Genomic DNA, 23,460 nt, shown 5'->3' with positions numbered 1-23,460 from the left:
AAATACTTGCAAACTTATGTTAATTAAATTTAATCTCATTAATTATTATTAATGAGCATTTTAAATGGAACAAAGAAACTTGTATGCAATCTATCAAATAACATTAAAGTTCTTAACCTACAAACAGACTTGTATTGAAGTTCTTATCTAACAATATCAATACTTGTTTAAAAGTGGGTACAATAAATACATTTTTGAAAAATGAATGATATCTTTTTTATTGATCCCATAAAATTGCTTCCCAAAGAATCTTTTCTTCCGTTGAAAAATGTACCCCAAGGGCCACTTTCGACCCCGCTGGCACCGCCAAGTGTTAAGGCCCAAGAAGCAAAGTGTCAATACGCCATTTGTGCGAGAAGGCAGGTGGGAAAAGGCGGGGAAAGGCGAGAGCTGCGCAGCGCTAATGAAATCAGACAACATTAACTGCGCCGCCGGCAGTCGAGTCACAGTCAGCCGATGATGCCAATCATGACGTCGAAGAGGAGAGGCCCAGGTAATATGGGCCAAGACAAGACAACAGGTAACAGGTGAGCAGCTGAGTGAATTAGATGGGCAATTGTTGCTCAAGGTTGTCTGCCTGAGTTATGGGCGCATAACCACCCCCCTCCAGCGGGGGGCGGGGGAGGCGTAAACGTTTGATGTGACGGAACTTAAATAAATGTAATTTGCTGCGGTTATTGGCGGTGAGCGGGGCCGTAAGGTAAAACTCTGTCGGAGGCAATTCGATTTCGGGTGTAACAGCATCCGCAGTCGGGCTGTGCATTTGCTGTGTGTGCGCCAGAGAGATTTTGCCGTTGCCTAAAGCCGTCAATAAGTTAGTCTTCGACAATGTTTGGTAAGTGATTAAATTAATTTTCATAAGCCCTGGATGCCTTGTGATTGGCGATTACTTTGAAGCAGGCTTTCGCAACCAAACCAATTAATTATTTCAGAGACGGAGAGCCAAAACTTGACACAATAATAGGTATTTACCAAGTAATCCTAATAGACAGTTTTCAAGCCCTTGCACTTGGCTATACCATGGGAACAAAAGTAGTTCTTTGTTGTTAAATGAATTGATAATAATTTCAATAGTAAATCTTTTGTATTTTGTAAACTCTTGGGTAATCCCATTTCCACTCCTCAAGAACATAAAAAGAAAAATGGAATTAAATAAAACGCTGACAATCTCTCGCTGGCCAAGCTGAAATCCGGCAACAAAACGGGAAAAAACTTTTCAATTAGTTATGCTCACAACTTCATAATGGCAGTGCCAAAACAAGCAAACTGAATTTGCAAAACCGAATTCGCAAACATGCCAATAAGTAGTCCCGCAAACACAAAGCCACCCAGCTGAAATAAAACAACATTTGACAGCCATTTAATTTGCTTTGGCCCCTGCAGGCCAGGACATTAAAAACCCCAAAATAAACACCGCGGGCCAAATGGCAAATAAGTCAGCTAAAAAAAGGGAATGTGACAATATTGTATTGCTGTATGTGTGAGTGCCGATGCTACCGTATTAGTTTTACATATAGATATGGAATACCCATAGTTAAGCCCCGTCGACGATTTTCCACTGTTTTATTTATTTGGTTAATTATGGCCGCTAGGTGGTGCGGCTGTGCCGACTGCGGCCTCGGAGCAAATAATAAAATCAAGCAAATAACACAATTACAACGCTGCTCGCAAAGCTAAATAAAATTACGCGCTGGCAAAAAGGGAGACGGCAACAGGCGGCCAGAGGGAGACAGAATGACAGGCGGACCCAGATGCAGATACAGCTATGCTATAGCTGCAGATACAGATAAGGATAGAGATGGAGATACAGCGACAGTTGGCAAAAATAATAAGCGCGTAATTATGCGAATTAGGCGACAGGCAACAGCCGCATTAAATAAAGTCTAGCATACGCTCAGGGGCAACCAACTAAACATGCACTCTCACAAACACTTTAATTCAATTCCCTTTTGTCGCAGTTTCAAAAAAGGACCATTTTCTGAATATGCGCTCTGAAAAGTATGCTTTAAAAGTGCAACGAGTATGAAGTAAGGAGAATCAAAGGACAATCCTTAGCTATAAGATATATGGAAAACTGTTCCTTGGAGATTTATTTATTAAATCACTTTCGTCACATTTGAAACTAAATGATCTTAATCGATAATAAGTTGTATTTTATTTATAAAATAGCTTATAATAAGTTATTTTTTATTTATAAAATAAAATATATGTCCGTTACAAATAAATTTTGTATGTAAAACTTTAATTCGCTATAATAGGTAAACGCGAGCTAAGCCAGAGAAACACAAATGGGTTTTAGCTTATTTCGATGAGTACTTTCCGCCCATGAAATCAGAATTGCGGTTACATTTTATAACCCTTAAAATGTTGCACAGTTAACTTTCAAAATAAAGTTTTTTATTAATTAGAAATACTATAAAATGTTTTTTTTTAATATTTAAATTTATTTCACAAATTTGTTTTAGTTATGTTATGTTATTTTTCTACAATTGCTTAAAAGTAGAAAAAAAGAGTCCGTAAAAACAAAGTACAGTTCGTGATTATATTCACAAGGACTTGCTCGAAACTGCTTGGATTTTTCCCATTACAAGCGTATTTCCTCATCGACTTGACGGCAACCATTGTTTACCTTTTTTATTAACCTATTTTTGGCAATTAGTGTATATATTTATACATGAACAGGTCGAAAGTCGACTACATGGTCGGTCCGCTTTTGCACACCTCCCGGCTACTAATATACACATAAGTGTGTCTGAACACGTGGCCAGTGCGACGTGAACAACTGCCGTGCACTGGCTCACACGTTCACACAAACTGCCTGAAACTCTCAACAACATTTCAACATTTCAGGCTGCAAGTAGTCGAGGATTCCAGGACAAGTCCCGGAGTCCAAGGAGGAGGGATTCGCAAGGGGGAGCTACAACTGTAGGCAACTAAGGCGCATAAGCGTCGTCATCTAATAAAAATTTAAAGCCATTATTGCAAGTTGCCAACGTCCTCGGGCTACGTCGTACAAGCTAAAGAAAGTCGGAGAAAAGCTAGGAAGTAACCCTTCGCACCTACCCACTGACCTCGAGCCCCTCGATCCCCGCCAGAGCATTAAAACAAATTCCCAAGTATATTGTTTGAACAAGTCTCGTAGAAAACGTCAAATGTTAAATTGCCAATTTTTTCCCCTTCCTTTTCTGGCCTTTTTTCACAGAGTTTTGAGGGTGAGTGTGGATGTGGAATTTCATAGCAGCCGTTGCCATTTCACTTTATTTGCAACAAATTCTAAGCTGCATTTACAATAGGCAGGCGAGAGCCTCTCTAAGATGGCGCTGAATGCAACAAAATGTCGGGGGTTTCGGGATCCAGGGGGTTCTTGCCATGCATAAATTGTGTAACTGCTTTCGGCCCTGTCTTTTGTGCCCGGCCAGAGCTTTACGGTTTACTACTTTCGAGCTTACATTTTATTTTATTTCTATTCCCCATCTTCGTGTGTGCCATTCGTGCAACATTTATGACATTCAGCAACAGAATCTATCCATATCTTTCACTCTCTGCCACAAAAGTCTTTTTTATGATGGAAATTAATATTGTATATATTAAATTTTCCAAGTAAATGCAACAGAATGAAATGATAGTAACTAAAATCCCATCCAAGACGTCAGTGCGTCAAAGTAAAAGCTGATTGCTAAAGGGAGGGGGAGGGCGCAGGAATATTAGTTTTCTCTCCCATTGAATCTGGGCAGTCAGATAAATAGAAAGACAAACTATAAATACGAACTCGTCTCCTGGCAGCATTCATCACATAAATACCTTGCTTTTCCATCTGACAACATTGTTTTGTAAACATTAAATTTAAATAACCATTTGAGCTTTGCCGTAACTAACTAAATATTTTGTATTGCCTGACATACTTTAACATTGATTAACAGTATTTTTTAAAGTATTTGTAAAGTTTGATAGTCTAATCGAAATCTGTAGTAAACCATTTAAAAGGTATTATTATTCTCTTCAAATATTGGTACTATGACTTATCATAACTCGGTCAAATTAATGTGAAAGTGAAAGCAAAATTGGTAAATTATTGCAGAGCTGCCAATAAAGTCCACATTAAAAACGCAAAAGCTCCGATTAATGCAACATTTTTTCAATCAAAATCCGTTATGTTTCTTACGTACATCAATGTCTTTGGTTGGAAGAGATTTCTGTGACACCCCCATATACTATACTTACCAAAGACTCAATTATTATACATATTTCTTGATATGATATTGAAACCGTGACAATATAATAGGTTTGAAAATTTCCGAACAGTTTTTCTACATATTATGAAATTAAAATAATGTTATAATTCGATTTTTTCAATAATGCCTGTGGCAAACCGACTATTTAGGAAGTGTACGTTTATAAATCCTCTACAAACTTAAAATAAACATTTGTTGCAAATTGCAGCTTATTATCAAAAATCCAATCCCATAAAAGTAAGTAGTCTCCAGATCAGTGCTGCCATCACTCAGCTTGAAAAACAGGACAGATAAGCCAAAAAAAACAGGGAAAAAAAGGACAAAAAATTTTAAAAAAGGACAAAAAAAGGGACAAAAGTAAATGCGCCTCCATTTTTCTGTTTTACCAATGGGTTATATAATTACTTAATTTAAATGGATTTTATATTAAATTCAATTATGTAATGACCTACTGCGCCCGACTCACATCCTTCTTTGTTTGATCATTTTACCATGGTTAATTTTTGTGCGTATACGTAATAATCTAAAATTATTAAAATAATAAAAGCATTTCAAGTAACTATAATGGTAATACAAAAAAATGCCATATCTGCGTCAAACCCGAATAAGGGCCGGTTTCTCGAGTGCCGGCTAACATTTCTCGAACAGATAAAGTCCCTGCTAAGGCATTTTGGCTTTCTCGAGCATAAATGTGAGAGCTAACTTTGACAGGGACTCGGAGTCCCTGTTAAGCGTTTTCGACTCGATAGAATGACAGCTGATTTCCCAAAGCCAACTAAGAAGAAGAAACGAAATCACAGCTGACTTTTCCTTAAAATTATACCCAAACAGCTGATAAAATAATCGAAGCATGCCATTTTTTGCGCTTCACAGCACAATTCTGTGCGTTAACAGCACTCTGTAATTGTTTCTCGTTCAGATAAATTAAAGCAGTCGAGAAAGCGGATTTGCTTTTACGAACAGTTTATCTGGTATTTAAGTTTTTCGAACAGATAGCTATCAGGGACTTTGACAGGGACTCGAGAAACCGGCCTTAAGAGTCGTTAAAATCTGAAATTTTTTTCTGACAAAAAAGCAGAGAGTAAAAATTGAGAAATTTTTAAAGTGTTTTCCTCTTTTTTTGCTACAGAAAAAATCGTACTATATAGAAAATCCATCGACTGCTTTACGTCTCTTTGATAATTTGTAAAAATAATTATTTTTTAAGTGCCGAACTGTAAGATTGATGGTTAAAAAGGCGTTTTAGCATATAAAAACAGGTTTACACACTTCGACTGGCAAAAATAACACTCAAGACCTTTTTTTTGAAAAAAGGACAGATTTCCGGATAGGGGATGTTTGAAATTTTTTCCGGTTAAACCCGTTAAAAAAAGGACAGATCTGTCCGGAAAGAGGACAAAATGGCAGCACTGCTCCAGATGGCCATGGAAGAGGAATATAGACATCATGAAAATCGTTTACAGTTTGCAATCCCTGAAAAAATTGAATTTATATACATATGGTACTCAAAACAACAAACTACTTTCTTACCACATATGGACAGGTATGATTAACAGTGGATACATTCTTTATCATATTCCAGATAATCTTCATGTAGGGTTGGTTTCGCCTTCTCATAAATTTGCAGGCATCCAAAGTGTAGTCAACCAGAAACGGTTTATAGCCATTTGCTTTCTTCATAATCTTCACCTTTATTAATATATTATTAGCTGGCTCCAGAAAGGTGGCATTTATATTCAAGCTGGTTTTGTTTCGGGAATAGGCCTTCAGTCGACAATAATGAAAAACGACCCACGACTTGTTGTATGACACACAAACAGCATTTGTCATTTTCACAAAAGGTGCTTCCTAATAAAAGTAGTTGTTTAGAGGGTTTTTCATTGGTTTTCGTACAATTACAAAAAAGGCTTACACTGCATATTAAAAAAGTAAAAACTCCGATCAATACACAAATTGTATACTTTAAATGCATGGCCTAACGATGAACACTCAGTTCAAGACTAAATGATGATATGTGTTGCATAATACTTTAAAAACCAAATTAATGTGAACTTTTTGTTTTTTGAACCGTGACTGTAATTAAGTTTGCAATTAGGTACATATTAAGTTAATATTAATAACATACTTATATTTTTAAAAATTCCAATGGCGAACAGACGCTTGTATGGAGCCGCGGCCAAAAATACTTCTAGATGTGCTATCGTTATTTAACTTTTACCAAAAATCTAGAAAAATGGTATAAATATATAATGTAAAAGAACGATTACCTCAGTGTAATGTTGCTCCTTCATTAGAGAGCAGACATAAATCCATTTCAGGTTGATATTTAAACCCTTGCAGAGTGTATATTTTTTCAATTAGAAAGGAGACTATTACACCCCTGTGGAATATATCACCATATTTCTTTTGATTTCTTAGTTTTTCTTGCCGTGCTTTGAATGGCTATTCAGAAAATCTTCCACAAATGTGAAATAAACATTTGTAGCGAACTGCGGCTTCTTATCAAATATCCAGTCTAGTAAAAGTAAGTATTCTCCCGACGGAAGTGGAACGGGAACTTCGATTGAGTGGAAATCACTTAGCATTTGTAAACCCTATAAGCATTAAATGATTTAATCTGAATTGTAATGATTGCTGAATACTCTTAAGGCGATCTTACCATATAAGGACAGGTGTGGTTGATTGTGGATACATCCTTGATCAGGTTCCATATTATTTTGGCAACGGGTTGGTTTCGCCTTCTCATAAATTCACAGGCATCGACGTTATAATCAACTAGAAACGGCTTATAGCCATTTGCTTTCTTCATCAACTTTATATGAACGAATATTTTGAAGGCTGGCTCAGAAAGTGTAACATTAATATTCAAGCTGGTCTTGTTTCGAGAATGGGCCTTCAGTCGACAATAATGAACAGCGACCCACGATTTGTTGTATGACTCACAGACAGCATTTGTCATTTTCACAAAAGGTGCCTCCTGATATAAATTTGGATTTACTAAGTGACTTAAGAATAAAAAAGCGTTAAAACCTTACATTATACGCAAGAAAGACAACAGCTACGAATACTCCTAAAACAGTGATATTCGAATCCATCGCCTATCAAAACCTGTACTGAAAATTGAATAGAATTATGTGTACCTTCGTACCCTAAATATTATAATGTACCATTTATTTTGTTAATGGAAGCTTGACGATTTAATAGTTTTAAATATTCAAAGCTTTTTGATAGCTATTATGACAATTTATTTATATTTATCCCCCAAATCGCCCCAAGGCAAATAATCTCGACTTTTAGGTATCTGTTAGTCAGCTGAAGTGAGTGCAAGGCAGATGAAGATATGCAAGCTGCAAAGCGTCACCTAGCAGTTAAAACGTGTATTTTCAAATTTTTCCAAATGAGAAAATTGCATAAAGTGAATTTATACCCGTTACTCGTAGAGTAACAGTAACAGTAACAGGTAACAGGTAGAAGGAAGCGTTTCCGACCCTATAAACTATATATATTCTTGATCAGGATCACTAGCCGAGTCGATCTAGCCATGTCCGTCTGTCCGTCTGTCTGTCCGTCTGTCTGTCTGTCTGTCTGTCCGTATGAACGCTGAGATCTCGGAAACTATAAAAGCTAGAAGATTGACATTTTGCATGCAGATTCTAGGAGTTCCTACGCAGCGCAAGTTTGTTTCAAAAGGGTTCCACGCCCCCTCTAACGCCCACAATCGCTTATATACGATTTTAAAAATTTTTAATATTTCGGAAAAGTAAAAATGTAGTTTTATTGTGTTTATGAATACCTATCGAAATGTAGAAGAAATTTTTTAAATCGGAGCATTCGTTAAAAAGTTTCGGCGGATCAAAGTTTTTATCTCCATCTTCTTCGCACTCCCTTTAGATGAGTAACGGGTATCTGATAGTCGGGGCACCCGACTATAGCGTTTTCTCTTGTTTTGTAGTCGATTAGTCACAAACATTGATCTTAGAATTTATTAATATTGATGGTGCGATCGTCACTAGGTTTTTAACACGTCAAGAGGTGTTTTTGTTTGATATGCAACAGTAAAAATAAATGAAATGCGTTTTGAAAAGCTTGGTTTTATTTTTAAAAAAATAGGAAATCAACAATTTAAAAGAAACCGATTAGGCTAGGGAAATAGAACAAATGATTGAATAAACATCACTTGGTATTTCATATTTTCATATTTAACAGATCAAGTTATAAAACTTAGATTATAATCTTAGTTTATGTAAAGAAATAACATTTTCTTTAAATACATTTACTAGTTAAATATTTTTTTAGATACAAAGCTTTTTAAACCTTAAAAACGGTCGTATGTGTGATCTTATTTTTTCGATGTTCTACTCATTACTCATTAATAATGATACGTAGCATATCCTAAGCAACTTTTAACATAAGTTTTGCCTCCGAAACAAAAGCAACCTGTGGGACTTTATTTATAAAGGCTGCTATTCATCCCCCAGATACACACTTCAGTTTACACTCGCATCTATCAAGGATCTCTGCTGGCTGACAACTGCGGCCGCCGAGTCGCGAAAGCACTTGAAAATCCGCAAAAAAAGGGGAGAAACGAGGACAGTCTGGTTAGGAGATACTACTACGCCACCTTATCAGCGACTCCGGCGTGATTTGCATTTGCATTTCGCTGCTGTTGCTGCTGCTGGTTTTATGGGCGAAGGAAGAAGGGATGTCCTTGTCGTTGACGTTGTTGTTGTTGTTGTTTTTCCTGTTCGGAATTATGTAGGCACACACGTTGCCGAAATACGGATTAAAAGGGATTAAGCATACGCAGCGTGTACATACGTATACGTGGTAGGCGGTTTGGTAGTCAGTTCGCGGAAGGCCGAAAAGCGGAGGGCGGGGGGCCAACACATGTTTAAATTATGCTCAAAATTTGTTTAAAGCCAAAACTGGGCGAGATGTTTCGTAGGTGTTTGTGTAGGCTGTTTGTGTTCCTTGCTCGGGTTGGCGTAACTGATAAGCGGGCTAAGTCGTGGCGAGTTTTGGAGGTCTGGGTGATGGGGCTATGGGGTTCTGGGGGGACATACATAGGTAAGCCGTGGGGATAATTCGCCGGGTCTTGACTTAAATCGATGCTAATTTTTGGTTTAATTCAATGGTTTTGTTTACATGTGTTGGAACAACACCAACAACTCGCCTGCGTGTGAGCCTGTGTGTGTAATGACATTTTGGCTTTTTGCTGCCATGCCTGTGTAAATAATGCCTTTATTATTTTGCTTGATATCCACTCGCAGCAGATAAAAATGGAAGGGCAACAAAACCACAACAAGCAGCAGGTGTTAAAAATTTCACAATATGATTATCTACAATTTTTTTGCCCAGCTCTCCACAGCTTTTTCATTATACTTTTGTGCTGCTGTTGTGTTGGTTGTCTGGCGGTGTGAATTTTTGATGAAATTATGCGTGTACCGAGTTAGGCGTAGCGTAAATAATGCGTACTTATCAGTGGCAAACATTGGCACAGGTTTAAGCCATACATTAGCAGCGAGCTGTTGGGTCGGAATTGAAGTGCATATGAGTATCTTTCGGATTTGGGTTCACTGCGGTGCTCCTGGTGTGTGAATGGAGCTGGAAAATGCTTCTGTGGCGCTCAAAATGTAATTTCGTTCTTTGTTGTGGGATTTTCGGGGCTTTAAATGAATGAAATATTAAATATTCGCTTAACTTTAAAGATTTCTGGATTGAAGCGATAGTTTTAGTTCTATGACTGGGCTTTCTGGTATATTTAAGAATTATGAGACGCCCAAGATATGCGATTTATGATTCGCTTCGTTACAATATATTATGTATAAGAAGCTTAGTTAATTACCCAATTGGTGATTAGAATTTTCCCTGAATTGCAAGTACGTTGCTGTAATGAATTTTAAATGGCAGAATTTGCCATATTCAGAAATCTCTATATGGGTTTCATTGTTATGTTAATCAAGTCCAATTAGTTTTCCGTACATTGACATAATTGGAAGCCTAGTTAATCAATGGACTTATACCAACTCGAGCTTAAGTAACCTTTCTCGGGAAGTCAGTGCAGAAATTGCTTGCCATCTATCTCTTGAGCTTGCTCCTGTACAGCTACTCCCCGAAATTCATTAAGGTATAATAACAAAGTCAATGAACACCTTGATGACAGTTAACAGAAACCGTAGAATGGCCAAAAGGAAAGTAGCAGCACACACACATATACACTTGCTCGCACACAAAACGGCAGAAAAGAAAAGGCAAAAAGATGGCGCAAATTACAGACAAGCTTATTACGCAAAATTTCGCTTAATTAGCAGGCAAAAGGGAACCGAACAGAGCCAGAACAGAAAATAAAAGGGAAAGGAAAGGAAATGGAAAAGCGGGAAAGTAGGCAACAGTTGCCCACGGACAAAGGGAAAAGTGAGAAGACACAAAGGCCTGGGGGTGGGGGTGGGTTTGGGTGGAAACTACTTATACACCCTGCACATGGTGGCAGACTTATGGCACCTTTTGCCTGGCAAAGCATAATATATGAACTGACCTTAACAACTTGCACAGAACCACCAGTGGCAGTAGCAACAGCAACAGCAACAACCGTCAAGAGGAAGAAGGAAGAAGGTCAAGGGGGACGGGGTAAAATTTACTCGGGCAACAGAATATTAAATGCCGCGTGGGAATTCTCGCCGTTTATGGTTGCAGCTGAACTGGGCCAGCTAGGCGGAAAGAGACGGAGGGAGTCGGGACGCGAGTGGCAGAGAGAGATGGCCAGATAGCGAGGAGAGCGGCCAGTTACGCTTCAGTAATTTCACTTAAGTCATTATGAGCCATTAATAAAGCCAGCCTGTGCACTAGTTGAGCCACCACATTATTCAGGCTATATCTATATCTATACGTTACATCCATCTCTCCCTCTCTGTCCTGGCCAGCTCATTTCACACATCACAAATCGAGCGAGTGGTTGTCCAAATCATAATCATAATCCGTCCTCATGGTTTTGATGTGATAAATACCGTATAGTATACCATATTCCAATGATTAAAGAACTTTATCGTTAAAAGAGGTAGAATATCTTATCAGTTGATAAATCACCTATTTATCTTTAATACGATAATAATCCAGTTTAAATATTTCAATATTACAAATTCCATTTCTATGAACATATAAAATATAAATCAAGAATTTTTAAAATTAATTTTGTATTTTTTGCATTTGTAAACTTGTTTTTCATTTTTCGGTTTTTTAAACAGCACTGATCGCGGGTAACATGAGCCAGTTACACGTCCTTGATACATTTCCCTGGCATCTCACTCCCGCTATATTTTTATTATTCAGATGCACAGACAAACAAACATATTTGTTGATTCTCTTCCGACTTGTTTGCTGTTTTTCCCCGTTATCGGGGCGGGGGGCGAAAGTTGTGCCAGTAGCTTTGGCTTCAATTTTTCAGAAACGATTTTTGTTTTTCCATTGAAGTGCATTTTTATTGCAATTCATCAGCTGCAAAAGCAAAACTCGAGTGCATTGCGATTTGTATTGTTCGAGATGTGCGAGGTATTTAATTAATTTTAAAAATAAATTCCACTATACGAAAATATCATATGGTAGAGATATTCGACCATAAGAGTGCAGGTCAATTTTTGTTCATTTCCAATCGAAATGGGAATTTCCGAAGTGCAGAAAACAGTTTGATTTTAAATATTTAACTTGATGTTGATGACCTGTTAACGTTTTGTCCAAGTGGTCGAACATTTAAATCGAGTTTAATTAAATTTTCCCAGCATAGACTGACTAAAGATATATGTGTGTTCAGTGGTGCGTTGGATGACACCCCTATTTAGGCATTTTTCTTTCCCCTCGACTTGGCACTCATCCTAACCGGATTATTAGTTCTTTAAATATGTTTCTGCTGCCCCATAACTTTTGATACACACTCGTAGTAATCCCGAATCTCGGTCAATTCATTTCCTATTACTCAAATATTTCTGCCTTCAAAAACTTTTTCTAATTCATCTCATTGCTGGTACTTTCACTTAAGTCGAAAACTTCTAGGATATATATTTTTGCTGCTGTTCAATGAAGTTTTCGTCTCTCACCCACACCCGCAGCTCTAGAAATACTTTTACTTTTACTTTCATAACCAAAAGCCTAACACTCGAGACAACAACAAACACTTTGAAAAAGTTTGAAGCCCACTCTTAAATATTATCTGTGAAGTACAACTCTTAAAGTCCAGCTTATACTACTCTATTTTGCGCAACTCTTATAAGCTAGACTTATACAACTCTTATATTATATTTATTTCGTATACACTCTTATAAGCGCCACTTATACATCTCCTACAGTATAATATTTCTTATACAGCTCTTATAGGTATGAGACATTAATATATTTTGGTGGCGCCACTCTTCGAAAACGCATTCAGCTATGTGGTATAAGAGTACGTCTGCACAATTAGCAGAGTCGCATACCTCTCCGGCGCCGAAGCAGTGGAAGCTGTGAGAGAAATTCACGATTACTTTGCGAAAGATTGTGCAAAAACGAAGTCGAGATGTTCTAAAAGATACGAGTGGCTGCAAAAGTCAAAATGGTTTTAGATACCAGACATGTACATATGAAAATTGTAAAAAAATCTTAAACATTTCAGAAGTGGAATGAAATAGATTTTTTCTTTTGTGTTAATAAAGATTAATTTTTAAAATATTTAAATTTAAAAGTATAAGACATGTTTCCTTATAAAGCATGTATTTTGTCTTATACGTTTAGGGTAGCTGTGACATAAACCCATCGACTATGTTTGTTCTTCAGTAATATCCGTATAAGTTGAGCCCCAACGTTTTCGAACGTGCCACCGATGTTCGAGTTCGCTTTCTGAGCCGCGCTTGGACCTGTATCTCAAAGATACAGATACTTTGCGTTTAGTCTTGGTCGGTCTGCGCGTGGTCTAACATTGGTGTGGCTCCCAGTAGCGATTTAAGAGTTCGAAGTTATTGCGCCGAAATAATCGAAAAAATAAATAAATACTTGAATAATATTTATTAACCCTAAGACAGTTCGCATATACTGTTAGTGAGAAATAAGTGATGGAAATATGTTCTGCAAAGTGCCCTGCAAAGTGCGGCCAAGCCTAGAATTGGCTGCGGCTTGTTATTAACCCGAGAGATACAAAACATAAGCAAACTGTAAACAAGTTAAAGTGAGTGAGTGAGTGTGTCGCAATCTTACAACGAATTCCAACCATCAAGCAACCTACAAGATGCAGTTTTGGATAACTCTGACATTTGCCGTGCTCTTGGGTGAGTTATCGACTAGACCACAAGTAAAAATTGAAAACATATGAACCGCCGAATGTAGCGCACAGATGACCGCTTGCAAAATGTCTGCCGCAAAAGTTCATGACATTTTCGCCCGGGCCAGCAAACACTCGACAAAAAAGAAGATGAGTCCCCGACTCTCAGTGGCAGTGGCAGTCGTATCTTTCCATATGAAATGCGGCCCAGAGGATCGGGGGGCGGGGACTGGGATTTCGGGGAGGGCGATGTGATACTCCTTTGTCTGCTTGCTGGTTTTTCCAGCGATTTTTAGTTTGTTTGCCGTTGACATTTAAACACTTGTTTTTTCGCTTACCCAGTCAACGGCGTCTGCGGCGGTTGCTGCCACTGCGGTTTTTGCCTCACAACAAATAGATATAGAGAATAATTTTCTTGCCGCAGCCAAGTGTTGCTTTAACACAAGGGTCACCCCGTCCACCTCCCTCTCCCCCGCAACCAACCACCCACCCTTTACATGCAAAAAGTTTTTCGTATAAATTTTTTCACAGTTTCAGTTATTTTCCTCAACAATTTCTGCAGCCTCAACTTTTATTTTTTCCGCCTGCTTCGGCTGCTGTTTATTTGATTTATGCGACATAATTCAGGCGAACTTTGTGGCACACATAATTTAATTTTTGCCATCACTTCGAAGGGGAAGTTGTTGCAGAATGGAAAGGTGAGGGGACCGGACCGAGCCGGCACTTTAACTGACAAACATTGTTGCCTTTGCCGTGCGCTTTTTAATTATTTTACCCTACACTTTGGTGATGACAAAGTTGGCGCTTTTGTCTCGCATAGTTTGAGTTTTATTGTCGGTGTTTGTTCATCTGTTAATTGAAAACTATTTGCATATCAAATTTGTATGACGTTAAAAGTTCCTTTTTTAAATTCGTGTAAAAGTCGATGCTAATTGTCGGGTGTTAAGAGTTTATGTTGCATTCAAAGGTTGAATCTATCATCTATCTGTATCTATATCTGTATCAACACGATTCTTTTGTTTGGTCTTCCTAATGCTACATGACGAATTTATTAGTGGGCATTGAAAATGTTTGATTAGCGAGTTGTGAAATCGGGTAGGAGAAGACTGAGCGGCGCTAACCCAAAGTATCAACTAATATTTTGAGGCCCGAGAAATAAAATGTAGAGCTTTGTATATTCTTGGTATGATTTATTTTAGTTAATATTTACCATACAATTTTGTAATTTATCGTACGTTAGGATGGTCTTACATGGCAAATTGACGCCATTCCCAACTATCCAAGTGCGCTTTTAAGCAGGTACGAAGCATAGAGGCGCGCTCACATTTGTCGGCATGCTCAATGTTTAGGCATGGCTTTGCATTTTCAATTTTGGGTATTTCGATTTTTCCATTGACAATTATTTTGACCATCTCAAAATGACAATGATAAAAACACTTGACGTTTTGCTGGAAGGGATTGTGGGTCACTACGTCTAAGGTCACTCCCTCCCTTTCGCCGCATACTTTTAGGGATTGTTGCTAGAATATACGGTATTTAAATTTTCGTGGTTGAGGAAAACCAAATTTTTTACTTACTACTCCAGGATAAGCTGCTTGTGCGCCGATCGCAAGTAGGAGAACCAAGCCAGCCAGTTTTTTCATTTTTAATTCTTACCGGTGAATTGGTGGAAACTTCGTATATATAGGTTTTATCGCACGCCTTTTTGAATAAGTTTTACAAATTAATGATTTTTACGACTTTGTTTTTCGCATTTTGTTTTAATTTTTACGTGTTCAAACTTTAATTTCGTGGTCATATAACAGGCTGTTGTTATTAAAATTTTTTTTCTTCAAAATTTTAGTGATGGAATTTTAGTTATTCTTCTTTCTATTCCGCATATTTATTTAAAAGTAGGGATTTAACCTTGAAAATCTATGAGCCTAGAAAACTGCAATATGAGATTTAAACATTTTAAAAAATTTTAATGAAAAATTAAGAATAATTTAATTTGTATTTGCTCCAAATGCGACATGACGAATCTATTAGTGAGCATTGATAATATTTGATTATCATGCTGTGAAATGGGGTAAGAGAATAGTGAGCGGAGCTAAAGTAAATACCAGAAATCATTGTAAAACTGTTCAAATGCAAGCGATAATGTGCTTTAAAAATGGAATTTTCTATTTTTCTGTTCAATGAACTGCGCATAACAATTTCAACTAACAATTTATGCCGCTTAAATTGCCATAATTCTTTGAAATACATTTAATTCGCATTGTTATCCACATTTGCGTACACCAAGTGACGTGAAAATTCCCAGAACTTAGGCACTTACCATTTAAATTATATAAAGAAAAAAATAAAACCCAAAACAGAAGCACCACAAAAAAGAGAGGAGGCAAATAAGGTTCCTGGCAGGTTGGCAATACCATTACTTCCTTGTGGCATTAGCACCTGCCCCATTGCTATACCTGGTGTATACAGAAAATATAAGGTATAAATTCTTATAGACAGTCTCCAAGGTTTGCCCGCGTCGAAAATTAATACAGGCCAAGCTGCCAAAGGCAAAAAACCGCCAAGAAACCGCTGGCTAGAAGGCAAAAAAGATAAAATAAAGGGAAATGTGTAGCAAGGGGCAAACCTACAAAATTAGTTTTATGCCGGCACATATCCACAGTCTTTTTCTCTCATTTCGCCTCTCTTTTTTAGCACAACTGGAAAATTGAGGATGTGGTTAGGCACCGGAGGAGAGTGGAATTCACAAATCTCTTTTACCCACATTGAGCTCGTTGTAGAGATATCCGTCCATATGTACTGTCAGCTTTATAATCCGCAGACGATTTACGTAGGCAAATTGAATTAGGGCTGCAAAACCTCGGCAAACAGAGTGGACTTAAAACCCGATTTGGCTTAATGCCGCAGCCAAAGCTAAAGCTAAAGTGTGTTAGCACACAACTTTTCAGCATAAATCCTTCACTACGCCGGTAGTGCATTGAACCAACGGCTTAGGTCCAGCTAATCGGTTGCCCAACTAAGACCACTACCACTCGGCAAGTAAGCCACTTGCTCTGATTAAAAGCAGCAAAAAACACGCAGAAAGGAGTTTAAAAAAATGAGTGCAAATTATATGACGAACGGGTTATGGGGTTGCGTACAAGAGCTCTAAGCCATAAAGAGCAAATGATGTTGGTACTAGCCTACATAAGGCAGCTCTTCAAGTTGCTAACTGACCGCGTTTGGCTCTGGCCACAGAACAGAAAGCCGATGTGATGTATGTGCTCCATTTGGATGGATTCCAAGCTATCCTTAAGCCCAAGTGCCCGCCTCATTACGGAGGCATCCCCTTTCATGTATTCCACTTTTTGAGGGAGCAGAAAATTGAATATTTGTATGTACAAAAGGGTTGAGAAAAAATTTGTGTTTCGCTCATTCTAGGTATAAGTAGAAAAATCTGCAGTAGATGTAAAAATATACAATATAATCGAATATTTATTTGTATTACTTTACTCATTATAAAAAATATAAAAGTAAAAAGACATTTATTCCTTAGATATATTTTCCTTATTTTGGATAATTTTTAGGCAATAAGATCCCTAATCTTTAAGAGTTGCTGCAATTGGCAATTCATTTACGTTTTTTAGGCATTTAAAAAGCTTATAAGCCCAGCTCACAATCGTCGGTATTGGCTTCGTCAAAGCAATGCCTTTACCTTAGCTTTACAGGATGATCTGAAAGACTAAGTATCTTGCCGTTTTCCATCATATAAAAAAAATTAAAAATATGTACTTCAATTTTACTTACATTAATAAAACCATATCAATACGCTTTTACTTTAGCGGCATAAGCAATGTATAAAATAACTAGGAAAAGAACTAAGGCTTCCATTTTGGAGGCTGATTTTGATCAGTGCACTGCCGGCATATTTTAAAAAATTTATCGTGCTACTTAACGCATAAGTTCCCAACCATTAGTTACTAACAGGGAATCAAACCGAATCTTATGTCGGTTACGGTACAGCTTATTCGGAATACGGATATTTGACAGAAAAAAGTAAATTATAGTTAATTGTTACATTCTTTTTTTCACTTGTTTAGGTATTTAAAATTGATTATACAAGATTTTTATCGTATGTTTCTTAGCTGCAGTTTTTATTACTTTTATTTATTTCACTCCCCATTTGATCATCCAATGCAGGCTTACTTGCAGCTACAAAAAGGTGAATTTTTGCCACCTCATGTCTGTAACTTTTTCCCAAGAAAGAAAGAAAATTGCATTCCTTGCTGGGATATACATCCCATCCATATAAATACATATATATTCATCAGCCTGCATCTGCATCGGAAAGTGCCGCATAATTACAACCCCCGGTCGTACCTTCTCATTTGTGAACAGCTCTTTCCATCTCGGACTTTGTCCCTGGATTTCCCCCCTTGGCTTGATCACAAAGTTGCGACCCCAAACACAAAATGCTGGTCATTTGTTTTTATGTAAATACAAAATGTGCTGCCATCTTGCTGTTGTTAAGTTGGCTTATGCACATTCTCCCCTCCCCCAAGAGCCCCTACTCTATAAACTGAATTCTTCCTGGAGCAGTATTTATTTTTCGGTTGGTGTAAACATTTCTATTTGGGCTGGCAGTTTTTGGTCAAAAGCGCAAAACATGTTCCTTATTATTTTTTGTGCAAATTCACTTCCGCCAGAAAACCGAAAATGAGCAACGAAAAGCAGCAGAAAATTGCTCGCAACTTCTTTTCTTCCTCTGCTGGCAGAGCACATTTTCTTTTGTGCAGTAAAGATAAATATCAGTTTATGAAAATTTGCCAAAAAGTATCAGCGGCCAAAACAAGAACAAAGTGGAGTGGAGTGGAATGGCTTTTCCTGTTTCGCGTTGGTCTGAGAACCATTGTAACCGAAAAAAGCTAAAAAGCTGCCCATTTAAAAGGCGTTGACACTCCCCGCCAATTCGTTCTCTCACCCGCTTGAAATTTGTGCTAACGAGTTGTCGTTGTTTGCTTTTCTCAACTGGAGCCGGGTCTTCAATAGGCCCATGCGATGGGGCCCGGCTAAAAAGTTCCCCCACTCTCCGTGTTGTCTTTGTGCTAAATTGAACCAATTTTTTTGCTCTTCCTCTGGCTTTTCCTATGTTTTTGTTTCCTACAAACATATTCTGTTTTATGCTGTTTTTTTCCGTATTTTTTGCAGTACTTTGCACGTCAAGTGAGTGAAAACTCAGCGGCGGAGAATGCGATTTCTAGCATGAGTGTGAATGCGAATGCGCTTTCAAAGCTCGGCTGCTGTCTATTCATGCGTGCCATACATCTACTAGAGGTGGTGCGCTGGTTTTGGGGTGGTGGGGGTACAGGGCCTCTGAGATCCTACATGTGTATCTACACACTTATGGAACACCACCCGGATTTCTAAGGATGAACAACGATAAGCCCGACTCTTGAAATTGATATTGTTGTACTTTATGTTTATGTCGAATCATAATCGTTGCTTATCATGGCTAATTCTGATTTTAGGGCCATTGTGACTTGATATTATGGCTGTTGATATTAATTTGTTATTAACGTGCACTCATGTGTCTGAGAAAAAAAGCCCAATCAATTTAATAATTGAGTTCCTGTTTTTCCTTGAGATCTATAAACTACAAAGTTGTAGTATTAATTTTACTGACATAAATATAGAAATTTGTTGCCTCTATTAAATGCACAGGAATTAATCCTAGTTTTGGAAAATCTTTGTGTAATTCGTTCTGTTAAAAATATTTATATTTGGCCACCAACACATTTATGCAATATGGATAGCTTTAATAAGGTTTTTATTATCATTAAAGTTTTTGATTTTTTTATAATTCGTTTCGAAAATTAAATTTGGTTTATTTATAATTATCCAGTGACTTTATTGTAAAATATAAATATAAAATATAAGCGACACCTTTTTGCCCTTTATTTAAATAGGAATACCCCAAATTTATTTATTAATTTAATTTGTCGAGGTGTCTTTTTAGGCACTGGAATACCATATAGCCGAGCTCACATTTATTATGGTTTAATATTGACAAGCACAGCTTAATCTTTATACCGTACTCGGCGTAGTTCTTCTCAGTTACGTTAAGTACGGACACATCAAAAGGGTTGACAACTCCATTGGCCAGTATTTCGAGCTTTTCCAATTGGCAATAATAAAAGCACTTGACTTGAGAACTTGTGGGATTGTTTTCTATAAGATATGGAGTGATTCCATGTTTTTTTATGCACTCATCTGCTAAATGTTTCTGTTTTAAAACAAAATTATTAGAATAATATTGTACAAAAACGTACGGATACTTACGAAAATAGCAGAGGCCAGAGGGCCAAGGGACATCAAAACAACCAGAGCAATCAATACCTTCATTTTGAGAACTGAAACTGATCGATGCATTCACCTACAACATTTATATGATCTTTGGACGGGTGTTTCGGCTATTATTTTTCTTCTTATCTGTTCCTATTATGCACTCTCGTGTGCAATCTTAATTTGTATTTATATTTATTATTAGTTACCAAGAAATTTTTAATATTTTGAAATATTTTAGCGAGGTTAAAAAGATTGTAAGTTTCGACTCTACCAAATGTTTAAATATATCATTTTCGGACAAAAATTATAATATTTTCGTGCTAGTAAATACAGTTTCTAAAATTTGCTTACCTTTAAATCTGTTGTATTCATGGGCTCTCAGTTTATAGATATGTGTCTCCACACTTATAGAATACCACCCGGATTTCTAAGAATGAGCACCGATGAGCCAGAATCTTGAAATTGATATTGTTGTACTTAATGTTTACGTTCATATTAATTTCTTATTATTTCTTATGCACTCATGTGTCTAGGTCCAAACAATTTATTTCTAATTATCCAGTGACTTTATGTGACCCATTTACCCCAAAAATATAAGCGACTCTTTTTTACTCTTTATTAAAATAGGAATACCCCAAATGGATTTATTAATTTAAACCTTCGAGGTGTCTTTTAAGGCATTGGAATACCATATAGCCGAGCTCACATTTGTTGTGGTGTGACATCGACAAGCACAGCTTAATCTTTATACTGTACTCGTGGTAGTTCTTCTCAGTTACGTTAAGTACGGAAACATCGAAAGGGTTGATAACGCCATTGGCAAGTATTTCGAGCTTTTCTAGTTGACAATAGTAATAGCACTTGACTTGACTACTGGTGGGATGGTTCTCAATAAGATATGGAGTGACTCCATGTTTTTTTGCGCACTCATTACTTAAATGTTTCTGTTTTGAAACAAAATTAGTAAAATAATATTTTACAAAAATGTACTGATACTTACGAAAATAGCAGAGGCCAGAGGGCCAAGGGACATCAAAACAACCAGAGCAATCAAGACCTTCATTTTAAGAACTGAAACTGATCGATGCATTACATACAGCTTTTATACGATCTTTTGACGGGTTTACGCATAAGTTTCGGCTATTATTTTTCTTCTTGTCTATTCGTATTATGCACCTTCGATTCTGGATTTCGTGTTCAAAACTTTATTTTTGCATTATTATTTACTATTAGTTACAATGAAATTAGTATTATTTAGAAATCTTTTAGTGAGGTTAAAAACATTATAAATATCGACCCTTTGGTAACCAAATATCTCGTTATTCAGTGACTTTATTGTACCCCATTTACCCCAAAAATATAAGCGACACTTTTTTTACTCATTAATAAAATAGGAATACACCGAATTTATTTATTAATTTAATTCATCAAAGTGTCTTTTTAGGCACTCGAATACCAAATAGCCGAGCTCACAATTTTTGGCGTTTAATATTGTCAAGCACGGCTTAATCTTTATGCCAAACTCGTTGTAGTTTGCCTCAGTTACGTTAAGTACGGACACATCGAAAGGGTTGATAACGCCATTGGCAATTATTTCCAGCTTTTCCAATTGGCAATGATAAAAGCACTTGACTTGATTACTTTTGGGATGATGTTCAATAAGATATGGAGTGATCCCATGTTTTTTTGAGCACTCATTACTTAAATGTTTCTGTTTTGAAACAAAATTAGTAAAATAATGTTTAACTAAAATGTACTGATACTTACGAAAATAGCAGAGGCCAGAGGGCCAAGGGACATCAAAACAACCAGAGCAATCAAGACTTTCATTTTGAGAACTGATACTGATCGATGCATTACCTACACCTTTTATACGATCTTTGGACAGGCTTACGCATAAGTTTCGACTATAATTTTTCTTCTTAACTATTCGTATTCGTTTCTAGATTTCGTGTTCAAAAATAAATATTTATTATTATTTACTATTAGTTATGAAGAAATTCTTATTTTTATTATTATTCAGAAATTCTTTAGCGAGGTTAAAAAGATTGTAAGTATCGACCCATTGGTAACCAAATATCACGTTATTCGTTATACCCAAAAAAATTGGCGATACTTTTTTACTCATCAATCAAATAGGAATACCCCATATTAATTTATTGATTTAATTCATCAAAGTGTCTTTTTAGGCACTCGAATACCAAATAGCCGAGCTCACAATTTTTGGCGTTTAATATTGTCAAGCATGGCTTTATCTTTATACCAAACTCGTTGTAGTTCGCCTCAGTTACGTTAAGTACGGACACATCGAAAGGGTTGACAACGCCATTGGCAATTATTTCCAGCTTTTCCAATTGACAATGATAATAGCACTTGACTTGATTACTTTGTGGAAAGTTCTCAATGAGATATGGAGTGATTCCATGTTTTTTTGCGCACTCATTTGCTAAATGTTTCTGTTTGGAAACCAAATTAGTTTAATAATAATACTCAAAAAGTACTGATACATACGAAAATAGCAGAGGCCAAAGGGCCAAGGGACATCAAAACAACCAGAGCAATCAAGACCTTCATTTTGAGAACTGATACTGATCGATGCATTACCTACAGATTTTATACAAGTTTGGGGTTTAATTTTTATTCTTATCTATTCGTATTATGCACTTTCGTTTCTAGATTTCGTGGCCTAGCAAATCCCTAATAAATTTTACATTTTTAGGGTCGCTTTCAGGGTGGTTGAACAAGATCTGTAATAATGTGGAATGATTGTTTAAACAGTTTTAATAAATAGCTCCCAATGCAGTGTCATACTTATTATTGTCTGTTTAATTATAGCATTTTATAATTAAATATTGAGATATGTTATGTTGATTTAAATTTACTGGCTAATCTCCCTGTTATTTTGCCATTATGTGGAGTAAATATTGCGCATATCTTATAGCCAGCACGAGCTCATCGCACTTGGCTTGCCTTTGCAGATACGAGCAACATGTTTGGAAGTGGGTGTGCGTAAGGTGTCAGTGGCACCTACCACGACGACGTCGGGTACAAGTTTATACTCCTACATCGCCGCGTCCTCCGCCCCCTCGGCCCCCCGCCAACCAGTCTTGGCCAGGATGGTGGATGATGGAGCTGGAGTTTAGGAGACGGGGATGCGGAGGCCGAGGCCGAGGCAGATGCAGATGGAGCCGAGGCTGCGGTGTCTGGGCCCGCTGGCTGTTTTCTGTTTTCCGCTGGCGAACTGTTGACTGCCAGCTTGCCACTTCACAGTGCGACGGGGTGGTGGGGGGGGTGGGTGTGGATACAGCCGGGTTTCCATTGCATTTTCGGTCATTATTCAACGTCATTGCAGTTTGCTGCTGCGGTGGCAGCTTCAATGATGCATAATTTGTAGCGTTATATAAATGCAAACTGTGTTGATATTTTTTATGCTAATTGCATGCAAGTAAAACTCACACACAAACACACACATACGCTTACAGGCGGTACACTGTAATTACATGAGTCGGGGTGGGGTGAAAAAAGAAAGTTGACAGTTGGGTGGCGTCAACGGCAGCGGCAGGTACCAAACAAGTTGCAACTGCAACAGCAACAGAAACAGCAATTGTTGTCGCTCCTTATGACGCG

At 37.3% G+C, this 23,460-nt stretch overlaps 5 protein-coding genes across 6 annotated transcripts in view; 1 reads left to right on the top strand and 4 right to left on the bottom strand.

Moving 5' to 3' along the window:
* The first annotated feature begins 700 nt into the window (after nucleotides 1-700).
* The window catches only part of hbs (hibris), a 38,995-nt gene continuing 16,235 nt past the window's right edge, over nucleotides 701-23,460 (top strand). The window contains exon 1 of one of the 2 annotated variants that reach the window (XM_070212548.1): nucleotides 701-835. In XM_070212548.1, the coding sequence (XP_070068649.1) occupies nucleotides 829-835 (7 nt within the window). In that variant the 5' untranslated portion in view covers nucleotides 701-828. Of the gene's footprint in view, nucleotides 836-13,150; nucleotides 13,520-23,460 lie in introns of those variants that run through there. The other variant, XM_070212547.1, reaches the window with a different exon arrangement.
* LOC108069611 (uncharacterized) lies at nucleotides 6,518-7,327 on the bottom strand. The gene is made up of 3 exons (XM_017159754.3): nucleotides 7,268-7,327; nucleotides 6,892-7,209; nucleotides 6,518-6,826 (listed from the first exon to the last, which is right to left on the bottom strand). Exons 1-3 carry the CDS (start codon nucleotides 7,325-7,327, stop codon nucleotides 6,647-6,649), a joined length of 558 nt encoding a protein of 185 aa, XP_017015243.1. The 3' UTR covers nucleotides 6,518-6,646.
* On the bottom strand, nucleotides 19,442-19,970 carry Obp51a (Odorant-binding protein 51a). The gene is made up of 2 exons (XM_017159761.3): nucleotides 19,828-19,970; nucleotides 19,442-19,771 (listed from the first exon to the last, which is right to left on the bottom strand). The coding sequence occupies exons 1-2, from the start codon at nucleotides 19,915-19,917 to the stop codon at nucleotides 19,475-19,477; spliced, it is 387 nt and encodes a 128-aa protein (XP_017015250.2). The 5' UTR covers nucleotides 19,918-19,970; the 3' UTR covers nucleotides 19,442-19,474.
* On the bottom strand, nucleotides 20,436-20,951 carry LOC108069614 (uncharacterized). The gene is made up of 2 exons (XM_017159759.3): nucleotides 20,834-20,951; nucleotides 20,436-20,777 (listed from the first exon to the last, which is right to left on the bottom strand). The coding sequence occupies exons 1-2, from the start codon at nucleotides 20,921-20,923 to the stop codon at nucleotides 20,481-20,483; spliced, it is 387 nt and encodes a 128-aa protein (XP_017015248.1). The 5' UTR covers nucleotides 20,924-20,951; the 3' UTR covers nucleotides 20,436-20,480.
* On the bottom strand, nucleotides 21,870-22,461 carry LOC108069776 (uncharacterized). Its single transcript, XM_017160016.3, has 2 exons — nucleotides 22,345-22,461; nucleotides 21,870-22,289 (listed from the first exon to the last, which is right to left on the bottom strand). Exons 1-2 carry the CDS (start codon nucleotides 22,432-22,434, stop codon nucleotides 21,990-21,992), a joined length of 390 nt encoding a protein of 129 aa, XP_017015505.3. The 5' UTR covers nucleotides 22,435-22,461; the 3' UTR covers nucleotides 21,870-21,989.

This window comes from Drosophila takahashii, chromosome 2R (assembly GCF_030179915.1).
Source record: "Drosophila takahashii strain IR98-3 E-12201 chromosome 2R, DtakHiC1v2, whole genome shotgun sequence".
NCBI classification, from domain to species: Eukaryota; Metazoa; Arthropoda; class Insecta; order Diptera; family Drosophilidae; genus Drosophila; species Drosophila takahashii.
The sequence above is the reverse complement of the archived record's forward strand: the minus strand, read 5'-3'. Positions and strand labels throughout refer to the sequence as shown.